Genomic DNA, 21,944 nt, shown 5'->3' with positions numbered 1-21,944 from the left:
CCTCTCTTCATGGTCTTTCATCAGCTCCTCTTGAAGACAATATTTAGCAGTTGAATAATGCTCTTGTCTCTAATCTGGACTCTTTCGCTCCCTTAAAGTCACACAATGTCACTTTTGCTCGTACTGCCCCTTGGTATAATGACAAACTGCGCTCAAAGAAGGCAGGTTGATAAAAAATGGAGCGTAAGTGGCGTGACTCTGGCTTAGATGTATTTGATCAAGTTTGGAAAGACCGCTCGGGGCAATGCAATTGAGTCTACTAGAACTGCTTATTTTTCTCAGACTACTGATAATAATCAAAGCAATCCTAGGCATCTCTTTCAAACTATAAACAGACTCCTCAAAGTTAACATTGGCACCTCTCTGCCTGTTTAAAATCATTTGTGTAATAATTTTCTACATTTTTTTCAGTTCTAAATGTACAATGTCCATACCCTAATTCATGCTACAACTGTTTCCTCTTCAACACCCTTGCCTAGTTTCTCTTTCACATCTTTTACTAATTTTTCTCAAATAAACTCTGAGTTGCTTACTAGGGAGGTATCACGTATGAAAGCCACCACTTGCACGCTTGATCCCCTCCCTACAAGCTTATTTACATTTTTTTTAACTCTTTGTGTCTGGCTGTTCCCAGCATTATTAATGACTCTTTGTGCACTGGTGTTCTACCAGCAGCATTGAAAACTGCTGATGTAACACCAGTTCCAAAAAAGCATAATATTGATTTGGACAATTTAAATAATTATCGCCCCATATCAAACCTTTCATTTCTGGCAAAAACTCTAGAACGAGTTGTGGCTGTACAGCTACACAATCATCATACTGTTAATAATATTTTTGAGCCCCTTCAGTCTTTTTTTTTTTTTTGTAAACTCCATAGCACAGAGACAGCTTTGGTCAAGGTCTCCAATGATCTGTTATTAGCTTCAGATTCTGGTTCTCTCTCCATCCTTATCCTTCTTGATCTTAGAGCGGCTTTTGATACTGTCAATCACAACGTCTAACTCAGCCAAAGTAAAAATGTCTTTGGTGTTTCTGAGACTGTTTTAACCTGGTTTAGATCTTATCTGTCTGATTGCCGCCAGCATGTTTTTATGAGTGGTTTCAGGTCTGGGCTTTGCTCTGTCACTTCTGGTGTCCCTCAGGGTTAAATTTTAGGCCCCTTGCTTTTTTAGCATTTATATATTTCCTCTTGGATTGCTCATAAGATCATTTGGGCTTAATTATCACTTTTATGCAGATTATACTCAGATTTTATATTCACTCTAAGCATGGTCGAAAAGTGGATGTTTATTTTCTCTCATTGTATTTCTGAGATAAAAATATGGATTACCCCAAAACTTTTTGTGTCTTAATAATGATAAGACAGAGGTCTTGGTTATTGGCTCTCGCCATCAGCTTCGTAAAGCTGGTTCACTAATGTTAAACGTAGATGGCTAAAAAAAAATTTGTAGGGATTTGATTCAAGTTTGTCTTTTGACCATTTACTGTTATGTACATAATGTTCAATTTACTGTTAAGAATTTTTTCATCAATTGCATTGTGTGCAAAAGTTTGCTGCTAGGATCCTGACTGGAGTCAGAAGAAATTAACACAAATCTCCATTACTGAAGTACTTGCAATGGCTGCCTAATGCTGGACAGTACAGCACTTTGTGCAATAATGAGTAATAACAATAAAAACAAAATCAAGAAAACACGGCTGTTATTCTAAATAGCAATCAATGTACGCAATAAATGACTTGCAACTGAATTAACAAAACATTCATAAAATGTTAGCTCACCACTTATTAATCATTTATGAACGTAATGTTTTGTAAATGATTAATTCATCATTAACTAATAACTTATAAGTGACTATATAGTCTATGACTATAGTGACTATGAAGTGTTACCCCTTCAGTCAGTACAGTGATCAGAGTTCTCCTACGAAGGTCATTGAAGTAGGATGCAACTATGTTCTTTATGCAGGAGGGCATATGGAAGAACTCCATGGAGTAGGTTAGCAGCTGGTGTGGGACTGATCCATATGCGTTTGCAAGGTCGAGCCAGACGACGTGCAGGTTTGTCTTCTCCCGTTTGGCCTTCTGGATCTGGTCCCAGATCATTGTAGAGTGCTCTACACACCCTGGGAAGCCTGGGACTCCCGCCTTCTGGCAGTTGGTGTCAATGTAGCCATTCTTGACTGAGATTAATCTAGTCAAATCAAGTCAAGTCACCTTCATTTATATATTGCACTTTTAACAATATGGATGGTTTCAAAAGCAGCTTTACAGAGATAATAGGAAATTACCATAACAGATTGTTTAGGCTTTACAACAGCTCTAGGATAAAGTTATTGTCCATCTAAAGTTAGTTTTGAAATATTGAAATATTGATTCACTTCCATTGCGAAGATCATTAGTTATTAACTTAGTGGCCGCTAACACAACACCATCCACACAAACAGTGCCTGGTGTCTCAAGAACACACTGCCTGAAATTGGTTCGAATGTGCAAACAATTATCCGTTATCTCTGTGCAAACCTCAAAACGCAAACCCGTGAAAACGCAGATGTCGCGCACATGCGCATTTCGTGTTCAGTCCAAAGGTATGCGCATTTGAATATATATGTGCACAGGCGTGTAGTCCTTCTTTACAAATCAACCCTCAATAAACTATTTGTCTGGCCTTAAAAATGTATAATACAGAATTTTTTTGTTGCGTCTGCATAGCCACGTGAACCCGAACTATCCCGACAACATTTATCTGTACAGAGGTAAAGGGAAGGGAAGGAGGCCTTCACAGGGGATGGCTTGGTTTACACACTTACACAACACACTTCAGGACTGTGTTGTCATCGTGTCCAGGCAAAGGTCCTTCATCAGATCTGGATACAGCCTGGATACGGCGGACTGCGGTAAACCTCAGATAAACAGAGAGACTAATATGAGCGTAGATGCCATCCTTCTTATGATGTAACAAGTACATCAGGATTTATGGGGAGTGTTCCGGTTCTGGCTGACCTATTCAGAATTAGCCTCATTAATAACTATTAACTAACTGAATACATCATTTTAACTTTGAATATAGTCATAAAATACATCACTAATTACTCAAGTGTTACCTAGTCACTATGCAGGAAATACTTGTGATTTGGACCATTATTTTAAAGTGAAAAACATTTTTTCACTTTAAAATAATGGTCCAGATCATTAGTAGTTCTTGAAGATTGTCTTTTTTTTACTCAGAACATGGTCATAAAATGCATCACTAAATACTCAAGTACCTAGTCACTCTTCAAGGACTACTAGTGATTTGGAGTATAATTTAAAGTGAAAAAGATATTTTAAAAGAATGGTCCAGTTGACTAGTAGTTCCTGCATAGTGACTAGGTAACACTTGAGTAATTAGTGACCACGTTGAGAGTAAAAAAAAGACAATTGCTAACGTCTCAGACACGTTTATGTTGTGATTAGTAATTAATTAGTATTTCTTTATAATTTGTCAGAATTACCTGTTAGTTCTTAATGATGCCAATCTCATTAAGTAATTATTGATTACCTAATAAGGAACTATCTCAGTCCTAAGTTTGATATTACTTACTGATTAGTTAAGCTTGTTTCCATATTAGTTAATAGTAGTAGCTGAAGTGTTAATGTAGTACTACTCATTTGTCCTGCATTACTTTCTGCATAGTTACTTATTAATGATGGACCATTATTCTAAAGTGTTACCATTAATTATTCTACATCAAGTTATTTCTATTAACTGACCCATATATTTGTAAATTATTATTCATATTTTCCTTGAGCTAATTTGCTACCTTCTGTTGGTAATGATGAAGCTGAATAATAACCACTCTTGGTTTCTCTCCTGCCACTGACTTGGCCGTGAGTGTTCTATGTGCTCTGTCGATCTCTTGAGGAGTCAGGAAAATATCCTTACTAGATACATTCAACAATGATTGAGAGGAGGGCAGATAAGGAACCTCAATCAATTCTGGTAAGCCGACTATTCTAATGTTGTTCCGTCTGTGCGACTCGGGAACGGTGACTGTAGCCTAGCGTTACTTTCCGACAAGGCCACACGTGTCTTCTCCAGAACAAGTAGACTCTTGTTACATTAGTGTTGGTTTTAAGTGAGGTAATCTTGTGACTATTGTCAGAGGCAGTGGATTGAATCAGATATATCTTAACTTCCACTGATGAAATGGCAGCTTTAAAAGAGTCTATTAGCGAAACCGGTGGCCATTAAGTGAACTGCATTCATCAACTTATTGCACTTAATATACAAGAGACTGATCGTGATTGAAGGCCCCTATATAAGGCAAAGTTTGTTTTATTTCTTCACTTAAAAACCATATTAAGTTCAGTGCCATTGTCTCCTAAAGCATCAGGTTTAGGATCCTTCTTATCTTGCTTCGACTATTTAGAAGTCATGGCAAAGACATAAAAATGCTCTGATATATTTCTGATCAATTAGAATAAAATAAAAATGTAGGGTAGTCTGAAAATAAGCAAAGATTACACTTAAGGGGAGCAATTGACACACGTCTAACTCCATTTGCAAGTAAACTTTTTTAAATGTATTTATTTACTTAGCATCAAATACACAAATATCAGCAAATTATAGCATGAAAAAAGTGTAAGAGAGAAAAAAAGATAAGATAATAAGATCATTTTTATAATTAAAAATGATTGCACAACAGCCCAGGAGGTGGTGACATGCATAACTCACCAATCGCCATTAAACAGAAGAAGAAGAAAAAATGAAGAATGGCATGTTTCTTAATAGCGTCTGTTTCAATGATGACTGTGAAATCAGTGATCCATTGACAATGTATTTATGTACTCACCATGCACGCAACGATTCAGCTATGTCTATTAAACCTTTGACAAGTACTATCACAGTGGAACATTCAAATCTGCATTGGCGCTGCTGTTGACCCAGAGAGAGCAGTTATGTATGTACAAGTATGAAACAGCTTAATTATCTTTCAATCAATCTTTTCAACCACACAGTATCATTATTTCTGTGTTAGAATAATTTTAATTATCACAGTAGTTCTGGGATATAAGTTTATAGTTCGGATATAAACACTGAAGCACACCAGTTAGCGAACAGACTCCACTTTCGAGAGGGGGCTCTAGCCTGAGTGATGGTGTCAATCACCACTGGTGATAGCCTACTCAAGTCTTCCACATCCCATCCACAGGCCAGATGTGGAGATGCCAGAGGCGCGGGTGCGGGTGAGCTTGCACGACACCTGTGCAAGCAGGCTTTCTGGGGTAAACACATATTTGCGTAGACCCCGAGGATAGCTGTTTGCCAGTGCGTCCATGCTTAAGGTGGGCCTTGATCACGGAATACCACAGAGGACAATGGGAGGATTCCTGGGAGGCGAACAGATCTATCTGTGCTTCGCAGAATTGACTCCAGATCAGCTGGACCCCCTGGGGGTGGAGTCTCCACACACCTTGAAGCGTCATTCGCCGTGACGGTGCGTCTGCTGCGCGATTGAGCTTTCCTGGGATGTGACTGGACCGATTCCAAAGGAGGAGATGATGGGCGAGTCGCGACATTAATGTAAGCCGCCCTGGTAGTTTATATATGCAACCATCGCCGTGTTGTTTGTCCGGACCAACACGTGCCTGTCTCAGCCGAAACCCCCACAGGGCAGAAATACTGTCAGCAAATGGGGCAGTTGTAGCCTAATGGTTAAAGAGTTGTACTTGTAACCCAAACATTGCGGGTTTGAGTCTCAGTACCGGAATATAACCTGATTATTACATTTTTAAATGGAATTTGATGGGAATGTCAATAATCAATATTTTTCTTGACCCTTGTTTTACTGAGTTTGCTATGCATTCTGTGTTTGGGATTCTAAGTAAAGGATATAAATGTAACGCTTCCTTGAACACTTCCTGCAATAAATATATATTTCAGTAGCATATTTTTGGTGATAACCTTTTGGAACAGCCTTTGGAAACCTAGTAAAGAGATTCACTATGTCTCACTATGTTTGTGGTGCAATTACAATGAAACATCACTTTGCACAATCAGCATTTTTTATTTTTTTTTAAATGGTTATAATTATTTTATTTTTTTAATAGTATGGTTACTGACCTCCATTGGTGCCATGTGCGAGGTGGGGTGGCACAGTGATCTCTCTCCTCTCTAACACACACATGCCCTGCAAACCTTCATCCAGACCAGAGATCAACTTCCCTTGACCTAACGTGACACGCGGGGGTTCTGGGTAGTCATCTCTGCAGACAATTCATTAATAATGCTAACATTTCTAAAATAATAATAATAATAACTGTACACAACAATAACAACAACACAGTAAAACTCAAAAACAGGTAACACATTCAACTTGAATTATAAACAGACTTTCAATAATCCACAGAAAATACTTTGCAGTTTTCCCGAGATATAGATTTAGAGTTATATAAATATGAATAAATATAAATATGAATTATCAGGTTGATCATTCAGCCGTGGCCAAAAGTATTGGTAATGACATGCATTCTAGGTAAATGTGCAGATCAGATGCATTTTAAATAATTACAAAAAGTTTCATTGGCCAACATAAGTTAACTTTACAACAAAATCCCAAAATTAACTGTTTATTGGCCCTAGCACAAAATGACCAACTAATATAATTTCACTAATCATATCACCAACACATGGGAAAGTGTGAACAAGTACTAATCAGGTGAAATTAGAGGCAACCACTTCATTTTAATCATGATCCAAACAAAGATGCTACACATATGTAACATGAGCAATTATTTTTTATTTAATAATAATAATAATAATAGTAATAATAAAACATTTTATTTATATTGCGCTTTTCACAAACCCAAAGTTCTACAACAATAATAATGAAAACAGTAAAAAAGATTTGAAAAACAAGATTACAAAGAATACAAACAAACAAGCCAAAAAAAAAAAAAAGAGTCTTTAGTATAGAAGCAGAATGGTCTCAATAATATTTCATGCAAAAGACAATGCACACATGCATAGCCAATTTCACATGCATGAAACCTAATTCACGTGCACAAAAAACAATTCACATGCATGAAAAAAAAAATTGTTTCCATCATGTTTCACAGGCTTGCAATGCTTTTGTGAATTTCTGAATATATTGCAGATATTATATTTATCAGAGAGAAAAGAATAAAGTGCATTGCAATAGTCAAGCCTAGACAATAAAGGCGTGAACAAGCCTTTCTGCACCAGGCAAATAGTGTTGTTTTTGGCGGCCTGTTTTAATTTTAGTTTTAGTCTAGTCTTTGTGTCAAGCTGTCCTTTTAGTTTTTATTAGTTTTAGTCACGTTCATACTCTTTTTAGTCTAGTCAAATTTTAGTCGACGAAAACTGATGACATTTTAGTCTAGTTTTAGTCGACTAAAACTGATGACATTTTAGTCTAGTTTTAGTCAACGAAAACTGATGACATTTTAGTCTAGTTTTAGTCAATGAAAATTGTATTTTAGTCTCTATTTATTAATGCAATTCTATTTAACCCAGTCAATATAAGTCAAGTATATTTGTATAGCGCTTTTCACAATACAGATTGTATCAAAGCAGCTTCACTGTATTAAATTAAAATAATACAACAAGGTTTGTTTCTAGTGAAATTTATTGATTGATAAAATTAAATTAAATATTCCCAAAATATCCCCAACTGAGCAAGTCAAAGGCAACAGTGGCAAGGAACCGAAAAAACTCCATCAGGTGACCTAATGGTGAGCTGAAACTCCATCAAGTGACCTTATGGAGAAAAAAAAAAAAAACCTTGGGAGAACCCAGGCTCAGTCGGGGGCCAGTTCTCCTCTGGCTTTTTTATGAACTAGAGGCCGGATTGTAGTTTGAACTGTAAGATTAAGAATATTATATGAATGCCTGGCTGAAGAGATGCGTCTTTAATCTAGTTTTAAACTGGGAGAGTGAGTCTGAGCAACGAACAGTATCAGGAAGGCTATTCCAGAGTTTTGGAGCTAAATGTGAAAATGCTCTCCCTCCTTTGGTGGATCTGGATATCCTAGGTATGACCAAAAGCCTCGAGTTTAGTGATCTTAAAGAGCGCGATGGATTATGGGGCGATAGAAGATCCGTTAAATAGACTGGAGCTAAGCCGTTTAGTGCTTTATAAGTCAGTAGCAATACCTTATAATTAATACGGAACTTTATAGGTAACCAATGTAGTGATGATAAAATCTGTGTTATATGATCATATTTTCTTGATCTAGTAAGAACTCTAGCGGCTGCATTTTGGACTAACTGTAGCTTGTTTATTGAGGATGCAGGACAGCCAGCTAATAAAGCATTACAGTAATCTAGTCTCGAGGTCATGAATGCATCAGAACTGATAGCATGTTACGTAGCTTAGCAATGTTTCTAAGGTGGAAAAAGGCTGTTCTTGTAACATATGAAATATGATTTTCAAAAGACAGGTTGCAATCTAATATAACATCCAGGTCTTTTACTGTAGAGGATAAAGTAACAGGACATCCTACTATGTTAAAGTTGTATTGTGAGAGGTTTTGTGGGCGTTTTTTTAACCGATAAGTAGTACCTCTGTCTTGTCTGGATTTAATAAAAGAAAATTACGCGTCATCCAATCTTTTATATCTTTAAAGATGAACTGAACTGAAAATTTGAGTAAAGGTGATATAACGGATGTATTTTATTTATTCTCATTGGTACAATTATTAAAATGGCAGAATTTGCTAAAAGGGATAAAATGGTACATTGAAAATGTTGTTGTTGTTACACGGGCGCCACCATGTTGGATTTCAGCATTCCGCTACGTCACTGGAATGGTAAGCTACTCTGTTGCTAACCAACACAAGCAGAGCAGCCATAGCATGTACATAGTCTGAGGCTGAACGCTCACATCAGGCAGAGGACAGAGAAGTATGTTAACTGTTATCATGCTAGCAAGTATACTAAGCAAAGGGCTGTATGTAACGTTGTCACATACACAAAACATGTACATATTCACTTACACGCACATATAACGTGTAACGTTAGGCTTTATAGCGTTCAACAAAAGTGAGACTGACACACTCTGCATCCATTGAAATTGAACTTGAGTAACAAAACCAAGCTAGATACCAAACGATCCAACCTAGGTAAAGAGCTAGCAGCTAAACACGTTGGAAGCACTTTTGTCAAACTCCACAAGCTAGCCACCACTCCGACCATATAAATAAATCATAAATCATGACTCCGACGATAGCACAGATCGATAATAATGCATTTACTAGCAGCTAACTAAACCGCAGCAGGTCTGTAAACAGAATCCAATGTCCCTTTACTCACCCTGAAGCTAGCTGATGTTCATCGTGTCTGGAAACATTGTTGATGCAGGGAGTTCAACTCGCAGAACTAACGTTAGCTGCTAGGTCCATAGTAAGAGGTAGCCTATCTGTGCAGTAACCGGCCGTGCAGTATTTTGATTTTAACATTTTGCGTGCAGCTAACTTAACAAGCGATCCCACTGGATGAATTCGTCCAATCACATTTGCCATTTTATCTGCCTCGATTTTCTAAAACGCACAGTACCTCAACCATGTTTTAGTATTTTTCTCTAAATGCACACGACATATACAAGCAGTCTCTATTAAAATACATAGGGCCCTATTTTAACGATCTGAAACGCAAGTGTCAAAGCGCAAAGCGCAAGTAACTTTGTGGGCGGGTCTTGGCGCTGTTGCTATTTTCCCGGCGGGATAAATGACTCTTGCGCCAGGCGCAAATCTAAAATGGGTTGGTCTGAAGTAGCTTCATTATTCATAGGTGTGGTTTGGGCGTAACGTGAAATAAACCAATCAGAGAGTCATCTCACATTCCCTTTAAGAGCAGACAAGCTTTTTCTAAAGCGGATTCCTATTGTAACGGCGGATTTGCTAGGCGCGCGCCAGGAGCGGTTCACAGCCAAGGAGAGCAACGCTCTCGTCAGGGACGATGGGGATGGAGAAACACACCCAAATTAACTTCGGTTAAAAAGGCGTATGATAATTTGGGTAAATGTGTAAGCTAGATGTATGCTTTTATAATAAATTGTCTATCTATCTATCTATCTATCTATCTATCTATCTATCGTAATAATGTATGATTTGCAAATAATGAAAACTGCTGCTTCTGTGTAGATGAGAGAATCAAAGTGTATGCGCGTTGTGCACACGCTACATTGATTATGGCCAAGCATGCGCCCTTAAAATAGCATATGAATAACATGCGCAACGCGCCACTGACTTTAAACTATTTTTTCCTGGTTAGTGGCGCAATTGTTTTCTAAACCTGCAAAATAGCATGAAGGAACGTTTGCGCCGGAACACGCCTCCTTTTTTGCGCTGAACCGCCCAGGGAGCGCAAGTTCATTCCCTAGTTTAGCGACGTGCTTCTGTGGAGGGAAAAGTCTGCTTTGCGCGGGTTCAAAATAGGAATGATACATGCGTCGGTGTACAAAGTCAATTGCGCTGGGTGCAAGATAGGGCCCATAATGTGCTTGTATACAATAAATGAGAGTGCATGACAGGCTATAGCCCTCCAACCTCCCACCACATTTCCTTCTTATAACACCATGAACCACTATTGCTCCATTAATAATTGACTATGTACATTGCAAACACAATCTGTATCATACCTGCATTACTTTTATTTCGTGTAATTTACAACGTAGCGGCGTTGCATGCTCGTAGTTTCTTTTGCACTTGATCAGTGAGGCGATACAGCGCGCGCCGCTGCATTTGCGCGTGCAATTGAAGAGTGTGCGCTACGAGAACAGGATAACGGCTGACAGGACAAGAAAGTCCGTTTTTCTGAGGTGAAAGACTTTATTTCAGCATACACTTATGTCACTGCCTGGTAGTTCCTATTGTGCTGGGTTTTCTGAAGTAGTCATGATTCACCACATAACATGCTCTAAACACGCACGCAGAGTGGAAAAGGAGGAGCGGGGGCGCGGGGAGCAAGGATCACAAATTTGAACTATATCGATATATGCGATATGGTCTAATTCCATATCGCATTTCAAAAAATAAATGTTCCAGTTTGACATCTCTGCAACAGATCGATTCCGGTGCACTGTCCATGCTCTGGCAGTGCCCGCACCCACACCAGTCACTTCCCCCCCAAACGATCCTGTACTGTAGGTGGAGCCTGAAACTGATCGTCCTCCTTGTGGTGGTAGTCAGGTACTACTGGCCTGTCCCTCACAGGCTCAAATGCGTAACCAAAATGACTCATTTTCGTGTGTATAGGACCTGCAGCTGCAGCTGCCTATATACCTTCGCAGGTCCTACCATTCCAGTGACGTCATCAGAATGGCAAGCGTTCTTATACTAACAAACGCAATTTTTGTGTTGCTTTTTAAAGAAGCTATATTGATATTTTTAATTTTTTTTTTTTTGGTGTAATTTACTTTTAATTGTCATAAACAACACGTTATCAATGTTGATTCTTTCAGTTCAGTTCATCTTTAATACACTCTGTCAATTTGGATAATTTAGCGTTTTCATCCGGCTGTGATGAAATATATATTTGAGTGTCATCAGCATAACAATGGAAACTAATTCCATGTTTCCTTATAATATTTCCAAGTGGCATCATATATATTGAGAATAATAGAGGGCCTAACACAGATCCCTGCGGCACTCCATAGTTTACTGAAGTTATGATCGATTTTTCTCCATTTAAATAGACAAAATGGTAGCGGTCAGATAAGTATGATCTGAACCAGCTAAATGCTTGTCCTTGAACACCAGTATAATTTTGTAGTCGATCTAAGAGTATTGTGTGATCTATAGTATCGAACGCAGCCTTGGTCAGAAATTAAAGGAAATCATTTGTGATTTTAACGAGTGCAGTTTCAGTGCTATGGTGCGGCCTGAATCCAGACGGAAACTTTTCATAGATGTCATTTTCTTGCAAGAAAGAGCCCAGTTGAGCGGACACCACTTTTTCTAATATTTTAGACATAAATGGAAGATTTGAAATGGGTCTATAATTTGCTATGTTATTATGATCTAATTGTGATTTCTTAATGAGTGGTTTTATAACTGCCATTTTAAATGTTCTTGGAACATGACCTAAAGTTAAAGATGAGTTAATAATATTGAGGAGAGGCTCTTCCACTATAGGTAACACTTCTTTCAGTAGTTTAGTTGGTATAGGATCTAATAAACATGTTGTTGTTTTAGATGAAGTGATAAGTTTATTTAACTCTTGTGTTCTATAGTTGTAAAGCACTGTAATTGTTCTTGCGGGGTGATAATTGAGGCTGAATTATAAGGCGCGATTGAAGATTGAATGTTTACAATTGTGGTTCTGATGCTTTCTATTTTCTCAGTGAAGAAGTTCATGAAATCATTACTACTAAACTGTAACGGGATATTTTGTTCAGATGACGTCTGTTTATTTGTTAGTCTAGCCACGGTGTTAAATAAAAACCTTGGATTATTTTGGTTATTTTCTATTAGTTTGCGGAGGTGCTCAGCCCTGGCCACTTTTAGGGCCTTTTTATAACGTGACATACTGTCTTTCCACGCGATTCTAAAGACCACTAAATTAGTTTGTTTCCATTTACGCTCTAAATTACGGGTTTCTCTCTTTAGAACATGCGTAGTATTGTTGTACCATGGTGCTTTAATTTTCTCTCTGACCTTTTTTAATTTAATGGGTGCAACAAAATCCAGTGTTCTAGAGAGAATGGTGCTCATAGTGCTAGTTAGTTTCTCTAGTTCATCTGTTTGTTTGGGTTCAGGCAGCAGCTGAGACAGATCAGATAAGCAATTTGAGAAATTATCTATGGTGGATGGAAGGATTGTTCTGCCTGGTCGATAACGCGGCGCCGCATTACATATTACAGCAGTATGTAATATGCAAGTTACCATGTAATGGTCAGTGACATCATCACTTTGTGGAATGATATCTATATCGGTTGGATCGGTTCCATATGATATAATTAAATCGAGTGTATGATTTAGACGATGAGTGGGACCAGTGACGTTTTGCTTGACCCCAAAGGAATTTAATAATTCTGTAAACGCAGCCCCTAACGCATCATTTGAATTATCTACGTGTATGTTAAAATCTCCAACAATTAATGCTTTATCGACGTTGACCAATAGATCTGAGAGAAAATCTGCAAACTCTTTTAGGAAATCAGCGTAAGGCCCTGGTGGTCTATATACGGTAGCCAAAGCTAGAGATAATAGGGATTTTTTTCTTACATCTGAGAGCGTAACATTTAGTACAAGTACTTCAAATGAATTAAACTTGTCACCTGTTTTCTGGGTAACATTAAGAATATCTCTATAGTAGGGATGGCGAAAACTAAAAATTTTCTTGACCAACCACCGAGCCTCATTAGCCGGTTGAAACCGGTTAACCGATTAGTTTAAAATATGCTACGCTATTTGAAATAACAGCCATTTCGAGCCGCGCCTGCAATTTCGCAACTCTGTCGCGTCGCATCTCTCTGCCGCTCTGCCTCCCGGCGCGCCGCTCACACACACACACTCATGTCACTTTTGTTAAATCCCCTGCAGCGCGAAATATGAGTCCCGCAAACGCGGCACCGAGGAGCTTGTATGTAATCGGAGGACAAATGGCTCCTTAGTTTCGAAATGGTTTGGATACAAGGTGATCGCGTTGAAAACTAGATCCGGTACGCATGGCGGTACAAAATATGACCGCCGCTCAGGCCTGCACTGGCTTTCCACAAAAATAAATGACGTGGAGCAATTTGGCTGTATTGCGTGTTTATGTATATAAGTTGTATATTTTAAAAGACTGTCTGGAGTATTCCTGTGGATCATGGATAATTTAGAGTTTTGTAATTATTTGCCATTACTATTTAAGTTTTATATCAAAAGTCATTAGTTTAGACACTTAACATCCATAATGTGAAAACGTCACATCCATAACAGTGGTTTTCCCTACATAATGTATTACAAAAATGAGTTTCAAAAACACACTTATTGTGTTCAAGCAAGTCTTTTTCATGCTACATCGGCAGTTTGTTTAATAATTCACAGAGTTTGTAGGACACTTGTAAAGTGTGTGTATTTCATGTTATGTCCATAACGCTGATAAAATGTATCCATAGTGTGTGTCTGTGTGTGTGTGTGTTTGTGTCTGTGCGTGTATGTATGCGTGCGTACATGTGTGTGCGCGTGTGTGTGTGTCTGTGTATGTGGATTTGTATGTGTGTGTATGGGTGTGTGTCTGTGCGTGTGGATGTCAGTGTGTGTGCATGCTTGCGTTTGTTTGTATTCCTGCATGTGTGTGTGTGACAGTATCATCCTAAACCAGCAACCCTTCGCTCAACAGCACCATCTACAGGCCGATGAGTGTACAGTCACTAAATGTGCACATAAATGAATTTATTTTATACCCCCCCAAGGATGAAATTCTACGAAACTTAGCATACCCCCAGAGGATGTCAAGTTAATCATACACATGAAATATGGTGTAGTTCTGAACATCTCAACTGAAGATAGGGGCGATTAAAGCAGAATAATATTGCATTTTCATTTTTTATGGGATGGGGCGCAAATCACAAATGAGTTATTATGGGCTAGGTTGATGTGGGCCCTTAAGACCAACATACCATAAAAATGTCTTCATCCTCGGTGCCACGGTTCAGGTAGTTATTTAGGAAAAACTGCATTTTTTGGGTTTGGGGGGGCCCAGCGCGGGGGGGAGTGGCCCCCGGGGACCAAATGAAATGTTTCCGTAAAAGTCTAGTGGGGCTACATGCCCACCAAATTTCATGTTCCCCGGTGTTTTGGTGTCCCTGGTATCGTTGACGAAAAATTCAGTAGATGACAAAAAAAAAAAAAAAAAACACTTTGACAATCCCTATATGACTGCTTTCGCTAGCTATGCTAGCGGCGGTCATAATAAAGATGTTTGTCTAGCGTTAGAAGCTCATTTAAGAAAATGACAGCTCCGAAGAGACGGCGCTTTAACCTCGAGTGTTTTAGCCTGTAGCCTTTACTTTTCGCAAAACTTGTGAGCGCGCGAACCCAAACGCTATGACCTCGCGCCAAATGTTTTTATTGGTTTATTAAGTACAAACAGGCGAGTTATGAAAAATTGAGTGTGAGGGATTTGTTCACTTCACACAAAAAGATCTTGGAATGAGATGGCTAACTGTAGTAGCGTTTAGTCTACTGTCTATAATAGCCTAACTAAGAGATCCCTTTTTTTTTTTTAACTGACTACCGACAACTTTGATCGGTTAACGTTGATACGGTCAACCATCGGTCAAACGGTCATCGGTTAACATCCCTACTCTATAGATTGTTGCAACACCGCCGCCACGACCAATCAGACGGGGCTCATGCTTATAACAGTAACCTGATGGAGTAGACTCATTTAGACCGAAATAATCATTTGGTTTAAGCCAGGTTTCAGTAAGGCAAAGTACATCGATGCTATTATCTGTGACTATAATACACTATGTGACTATCTGTAACTGCCTTAGGTGTGAGTGATCTAATGTTTAGAAGACCTAGCTTTAGAAATTGTTTTTGTTCACTAATAGCGAAATTTTCTGTTTTAATAACAATTAGATTTTTTCTCGATTCTGCAGTAGATTTATTATTTGATCTCACTAAACGAGGAATATACACAGTTTCTATGCAATGTTCTACACTAATATTTATATCAATTAAGTTGGTGCAGCAGAGACTGTAATTTGGACTTTTGGTTACTAGTCAAACGGTATTTAACGTCTTGGAGATGTTATCAGACAGAAGATCTGCTCCGATTCTACTTGGGTGTAAGCCATCAGCGTGGAAAAGCCTAGGACGCTCCCAAAACAGATTCCAATTATTTACAAAGAGCAGTTTCTGCTCATTGCACCATGACATTAACCATTCATTTACCGCGAATAATCTACTGAACTTTTCATGCCCTTGTCGGTACGTGGGAAGCGGTCCAGACACAATGATCGTTATATCAGGCGATGTGCTGCGTACCGTCTCAATCAGGCTCCTGAAGTCTTCAGAACCTCCGTCTGCCGCAGCCTGATATCGTTGACTCCCGCGTGCAACACGACGGCTCCGACACGCTCGTCACCATTCAAGATCTCGGGTACCCGCGCAGTGATATCGAAAACACGAGCACCAGGAAAGCAGTGACTGCGTACCTTACTTTTACCTAACGTAGGGTGGACGTGCCGGACGATGGAATCGCCGATGATGACAGCATCGCATTCCGTTTCGCGAAGAGGGGAGAAGCGGTTCTTGGTTGAGATCTCGAAAACCGGGAGGGGCGGAGAGATTCTTGCTCTGGTCCTGGCTCGCGTCTTCCGGTGCGGAACCACCCAGGCTTCGTGGTGGTGTGTTGGAGCCGGAGTGAACGAAACCATGGCTGATCGTGACCTGGGCGCTCGGGACCAATGCTGAGAAATGCACGGAGTAGACGAGGTCGGGGTCAGCGGATTACTAATGCTAGTCGCTGATTTGTGTGCATCGGCGCGTGATGTTTCAAGAGCTAAACGCCGGTCTCTAATCGACGCATCGGCGCGTGCTGTTTCAAGAGCTAAACGCCGGTCTCTCATCGACGCATCGGCGTGTGCTGTTTCAAGAGCTAAACGCCGGTCTATCAGCTCGGCTTGTCTCTCTAAAAGGTCGCGGATCTGCTTCTCTACAGCTTCCAGCTCAGACAGCACTGCGTGCAGCTCGAGTGAGTCTTCACCTGCACCAAAAGGTAGACAACATACATCTGATATATTCGCCATTTTAACAGATGGGCAGTAAGTTAGCAACGACGCTACCAGTGATGCTATCAATATTAATACTAATTTATGACTGAAGTCTTGGATATAATCCGTCTTTTTAGTGGTACGGGTGTAATGTAGACGCACGATAGGCAAGAAAATGTTAGTTTGTAAGTGAGTGTAAAGAAGACGCGCTCAGCCGTGACCCACAGGGTTACCGGTCCAGTGTTGGGTCACAAATCGGCTTGAGACGCGTCTGCTAAACAGTCCGCGTTGGAACTATGAGGTTTGAGCAGCAGTGCTTCTCAGTGAGGAAAAGTAGAAAATGTTCGTTGTAAGTGAGTTTAAAGAGAAAAATCACGGATTATGAATCAAATCGATGGAGCTCCAAATACAAACAACGCGTTCAGACGCGACGCATGCGCAGATCAACAGTTCAGATCAATAACCTAATAACCCCAATATAGTATTTCAAACAAGTTTATCTTGTTATATTTAGGGCTGTGACAGTGGCAGTTTTTTTTTACCACCGCGGTGTTAATGGACCAACTACCGGTGGTGGTTGGGGGGTTGTTTAAAAAAATAAAAAATAAAGGTAACACTTTATAATAACTGCACACTATTAATCAATAGTTAAGCATTAGTTAACAGTTCATTCATCATTTATAAAGCATTAATAGACATTAATTAGCAGTTTATAAATACGGCTATAAATTCTTTAATCTTGATTTATAAGCATATCTATAATGTGTTTAATAATTGTATTTTCATAATTTATTAATGATCACTTTATCATTTTTAAATTAAGTATTGCATTATTTACAAACTGGTTATTTAGGTGTTGTCATTGATTCATAAGATCACTTAGAAAGTGTAAGTAAATGTAGTAAATCCAGGTAGTTATAAAGCATTTATTAATGATCAGTTCACTATGTGTGTGAGCTCATCTAAAGTGAGGACTAGTTATGCTTTGTAAAGCGTTTACAAAGGAGATTTAAAGGCTCACTGATCTTCTAAACAGAAAAAGGAAAGAAACACAACACAGTGATACAGAACATAAAAATATTTAACAGCCTTTAAATCTCCTTTGTAAATGCTTTACAAATCATAAATAGTCCTCACTTTAGATGAGCTCACAAAAATAGTTAACTGACCACTACTAAATGCTTTATAACTCCCTGAATTAACCATGAATTACAGTAGAAATACATGTTAATAAAGCATTTATTAACACACTAAGTAACTATTACTCTATGTCTAAATAATAAGATGTATGATTGTACATTTAAATAGTTTATTAATCATTTACTTACACTTTCCAATTGATCTTATGAACCACTGACAAAACCTAAATAACTGGTTTGTAAATAATGCAATACTTCATTTAGAAATGATAAATTTATCATTAATAAAGTATGAAAATACAATTGTTAAACACATTATAGATATGCTTTTAAATCAAGAATACAGCATTTATAACTGTATTTATAAACTGCTTATTAATGTCTATTAATGCTTTATAAATGATGAATTAACTGTTTACTAATGCTTAACTAATGATTAATAGCGTGCAGTTATTATAAAGTGTTACCAAAATAAAAACTTGTTTTATATTTCCACACAAAGACGCGTGATATAGGGCCTACCACTCTGCGCTTTGAGAGGGATGTGGGACACGAGCAGGAAAGAGACGATCTCTTTTCTGATATCTTTATGTTTTATACTTGATGGAAAATGGTCTGAAGAGCGAATTTTATCCTCCACAAGGGCGAGATATTTAGGCTATGTTTGAGATTATGCTGCCAGAGAAAGTGAAACTAAAACTCATGAAAAATGTGAAACGCGCTTTACCACTAAACTTGACGCGCCTTACCATGTCTAATAACAAGCACAAACTGTTAAAAAGAATTTGACATTAAAGTACAAATGTTGGCTATCTGTCCTACAGCGTTTTTCTACTTTACCACAGTAAAGAATACGAATATAATAGGCCTAATTAAAAGCGAACCAATGAAGAAACGTTTATAATCCCTTTAGAAAATGGGTGAGACCTGAGTGAAGATTTAGGAAAAGAAACAAAAGATTCCATGCAGGGATGAGTCACGATTCGCTGATAATCGGGTGACCGCCTAAACCAGAATTTAAAGCCGACAAAGCTATGGGTCCACGGCACGCACAACTCTCTCGTCGTGACGTTATAACATTTCGTCTCGTCTCGTTTTGGTCAACGAAAACTGCCCTGCAGTTCTTGGCAGCCATCAAACACATCTTGCCCCAGCATGACTCTAGCACCAGCTTTAGTCTGCCGACGGCACGCACCCCATCTACTTGTAGCCGAGGGCAGCTCGCCTGCCACACCAGCTCCGCTGCAGCCCGAGTCCACAGCCCCGCCACAGCATCGAGCCTCCCGCAGGAAAGTTGCACCGCCCGCTCATCAGGCGACAGCCAAGAACCTGAAGAAGGCCTTGAAGCGTCCCTGAGACGGGCAACCTAGGAAAGGCAGGGACTGCTCTGTTCCAGGGAGCGGTGTGCAGGCCACTCCTTCCCCCGTTGGAGGGCCAGGGAAAAAAAAGCGACATGAATTTCCATCTTACCACACGCCCGAGTGGCGACAGACACCACATTTTCAGAAAAAGAACAATTTTCTCATTATCTTGGTTACACAGTTCACAGATTGAACTTTCTAGACACGAGTATCTCGCCTTCTCATGTTCAACCATGACTCACACAAATTCTCGCTCTGGCCAGTATGACATGCACTGCTTCCTCTCCCATCTCAGGCCAGTTGCAGTGGGGACACAAGGAGCAAGGTAGGTGTCTATATGCACCCAGAGTCACAAATTCAGGATACTAAGCCTTCTGACGAGGCAACCATTGGTACGCTTTGCCGCCCTACCGCAGGTACGTCAGTAATGATTGTCTCATATGTACCACTCATCAAGAGTCTAGCCATATGATTGGCACTTCCCAACCCATCGCACTAGCTCATCATGACAGTCAAACTTGTGATTCAGTTCCCCAGGCACCCACCCAGGTTCAGTTGCATCCTATTTATCTCTTTGGCAGAGAAAGATGCCCCTGTCCTGAGTGCAGAAATTGCAGTCCTCTTGGCGACGGATGCAGTAGAGCCGTACTGAAAAAAGGCAGGACCAATTCTAGACCTGGTTCTACATTGGTTCACGGCAATAGACCTGCAGAATACATACTTTGATGTCTCAATACTACCACAGCGTTTCTTTGGTTTGCTTTGGAGGGTCAGGCATATCAGTACAAGGCCCTCCCTTTCGGACTGTCCCCGTCACCTTGTGTCTTCATGAAAGTCGCAGAGGCTGCCTTTGTCCAATTGAAGGAAGATGGTATCCACATTCTCAATTATTTCGAAGACTGGTTGATTCTAGCTCACTCTCGAGATATACTGCGTGCAAGCCGATTAGGGCTTCAGGTAAACTGGGAAAAGAACAAGCTCAGGATGGAGTTGGACTCAGTACACATGGCAGCGTGTCTCATGAACGAATGTGTACAGTCGGGGCTGAACTGTCTGAAGACATTCAGGGGGAAGACAGTGGTTCCACTGAAGCAATTTCAGAGGCTCCTCAGGTAAGAGGCATCCTCCGCACTGGCTTCATACTCGAGTCCCAAGATGGGCATGGCGGCCCGGTACACATTGCATGGTCATCGCGCAGATCTATCACCGTACATTCATACATACATCTATCATAGACATAGATCTATCACCATACATTCGTACACCGCACACCATAGATCTATCACCGTACACCGTACATTCATACATCTATCATAGACATAGATCTATCACCGTACATTCATACATACATCTGTTTTTCTGGGGTACCCTGACAGCTATGGTCATAGGGGTCATTGAAATCAATAGTTTAAGGGACCATTTCTCAGTTAAAGCTTTACTTTACTGTGTTATATTAAAGTATACTCTCCTTGAGAGAAAGAACGTATTATCTTGATGTTTTGAGAATACTCTCCTGTTTATAGTTAGAGCCTGGCCAAATCCAACCTTGAAGAAGCTGTGTGTCAGTGTGTGTGTTAGTCTTTTTGGTTACAGGTTAAGGAACCACTGGCATTATTGGAGATTGACTGAGTTGTTGTTCGAGACAGGCTGGTTTAGAATATTGCCAAAAAGTATTCTGGTGGTGGTTTGGAAAGTGAGAAATGCATCGGTAAAACTTTAAAGACAGTTTAAAGACTTCTTAATGTGTGCTTTAAGCAAAGAATTTCATCATCGTGTGTCTGATGCCAGCAGCCAATCACAGCACTGGAATAGAGAAGGGCCAAATTGCAATCTTCTCCTCATTGGAAAGGGATAAAGGTACCCTTCCAGCAGACATCTTTCTGAGTCCCAGCCTGCAAGGGTGAGACTGTAACAGATCAACCACATTTTGGGTCTCAGTCCTGTATGAGGAGAGACATTAACAGATACACTACAACATTCTGAGTATATGGCCTGTTACAGGGAAGGAAGCAACAGATACAAGATCAGATTCTCCGGCTTGCGAAGGTGAGACAGAAACAAATCAACCAAGGTCTGAGCCATCAGGTGAGACATAACAGATACACCGTTCTGAGACTCCGGTTCGTCCAGAGACAAAAACAGATTGACTAAGTTCTGAGTATCTGGCACAGACACTTCAAGGTTAACATCTTAAGCTTCACAAGGACTGAATCATTCTTTGTTGATATTAGTTCAAAGTTTTAATGTAAAGGATTGTACCCAGATAGCAGGTGACATTGATACAATGATGGTTTTGATCCAAACCATCATTTTGGATCAGCATTGACATTTTGATGAAAGCCAACAGCACACATGGTTGGAGACAGTGACATTGAACTAACGGTGATTTGTAGTTGAGAACAAGATCATTCAGGCATGTATCTCTGCAGAACACTAGTGGGTGTTACTCAATCAGTAGGGCGTTTTCACTTTGATTTCAGCAAGTCTGTTGAAAAATGGTTGAAAAACATTTAAAGCTTGTTCGACTTCATACAGCGCTGCGCAGACCGATCGGTGGCTGACTTAAAGCAGTGCATGCCGGTTAGAAATTATGTCTGACTTAATACAGTGCAGATGCCACGTGACTGTGACGTATGCCATCAAAGTACCGTGAGAGCGATTCGTGAGCAGCCGACTGATTCATTCTGTGCAGCTTCTCCAGAGCGGCTGCACGAGCTCTGATGACGAC

The 21,944-nt window shown here is 39.7% G+C and overlaps 1 protein-coding gene across 4 annotated transcripts in view; it reads right to left on the bottom strand.

Annotated features, from left to right (window-relative positions):
• fkbp10a (FKBP prolyl isomerase 10a) overlaps positions 1–21,944 on the bottom strand; it is a 387,049-nt gene that overhangs the window by 57,349 nt on the left and 307,756 nt on the right. For 2 of the 4 annotated variants that reach the window (XM_081377332.1, XM_081377333.1), the window contains one exon: positions 6,108–6,250. In XM_081377332.1, the coding sequence (XP_081233458.1) occupies positions 6,108–6,250 (143 nt within the window). Of the gene's footprint in view, positions 1–5,535; positions 5,693–6,107; positions 6,251–21,944 lie in introns of those variants that run through there. The other 2 variants (XM_081377334.1, XM_081377335.1) reach the window with 2 other exon arrangements.

The sequence above is a fragment of the Scardinius erythrophthalmus genome (genome assembly GCF_964197995.2).
Source record: "Scardinius erythrophthalmus genome assembly, chromosome: 10".
In the NCBI taxonomy this organism is placed as follows: Eukaryota; Metazoa; Chordata; class Actinopteri; order Cypriniformes; family Leuciscidae; genus Scardinius; species Scardinius erythrophthalmus.
Note: the sequence above shows the minus strand (reverse complement) of the source record. Positions and strands in the feature narration are given on the sequence as shown.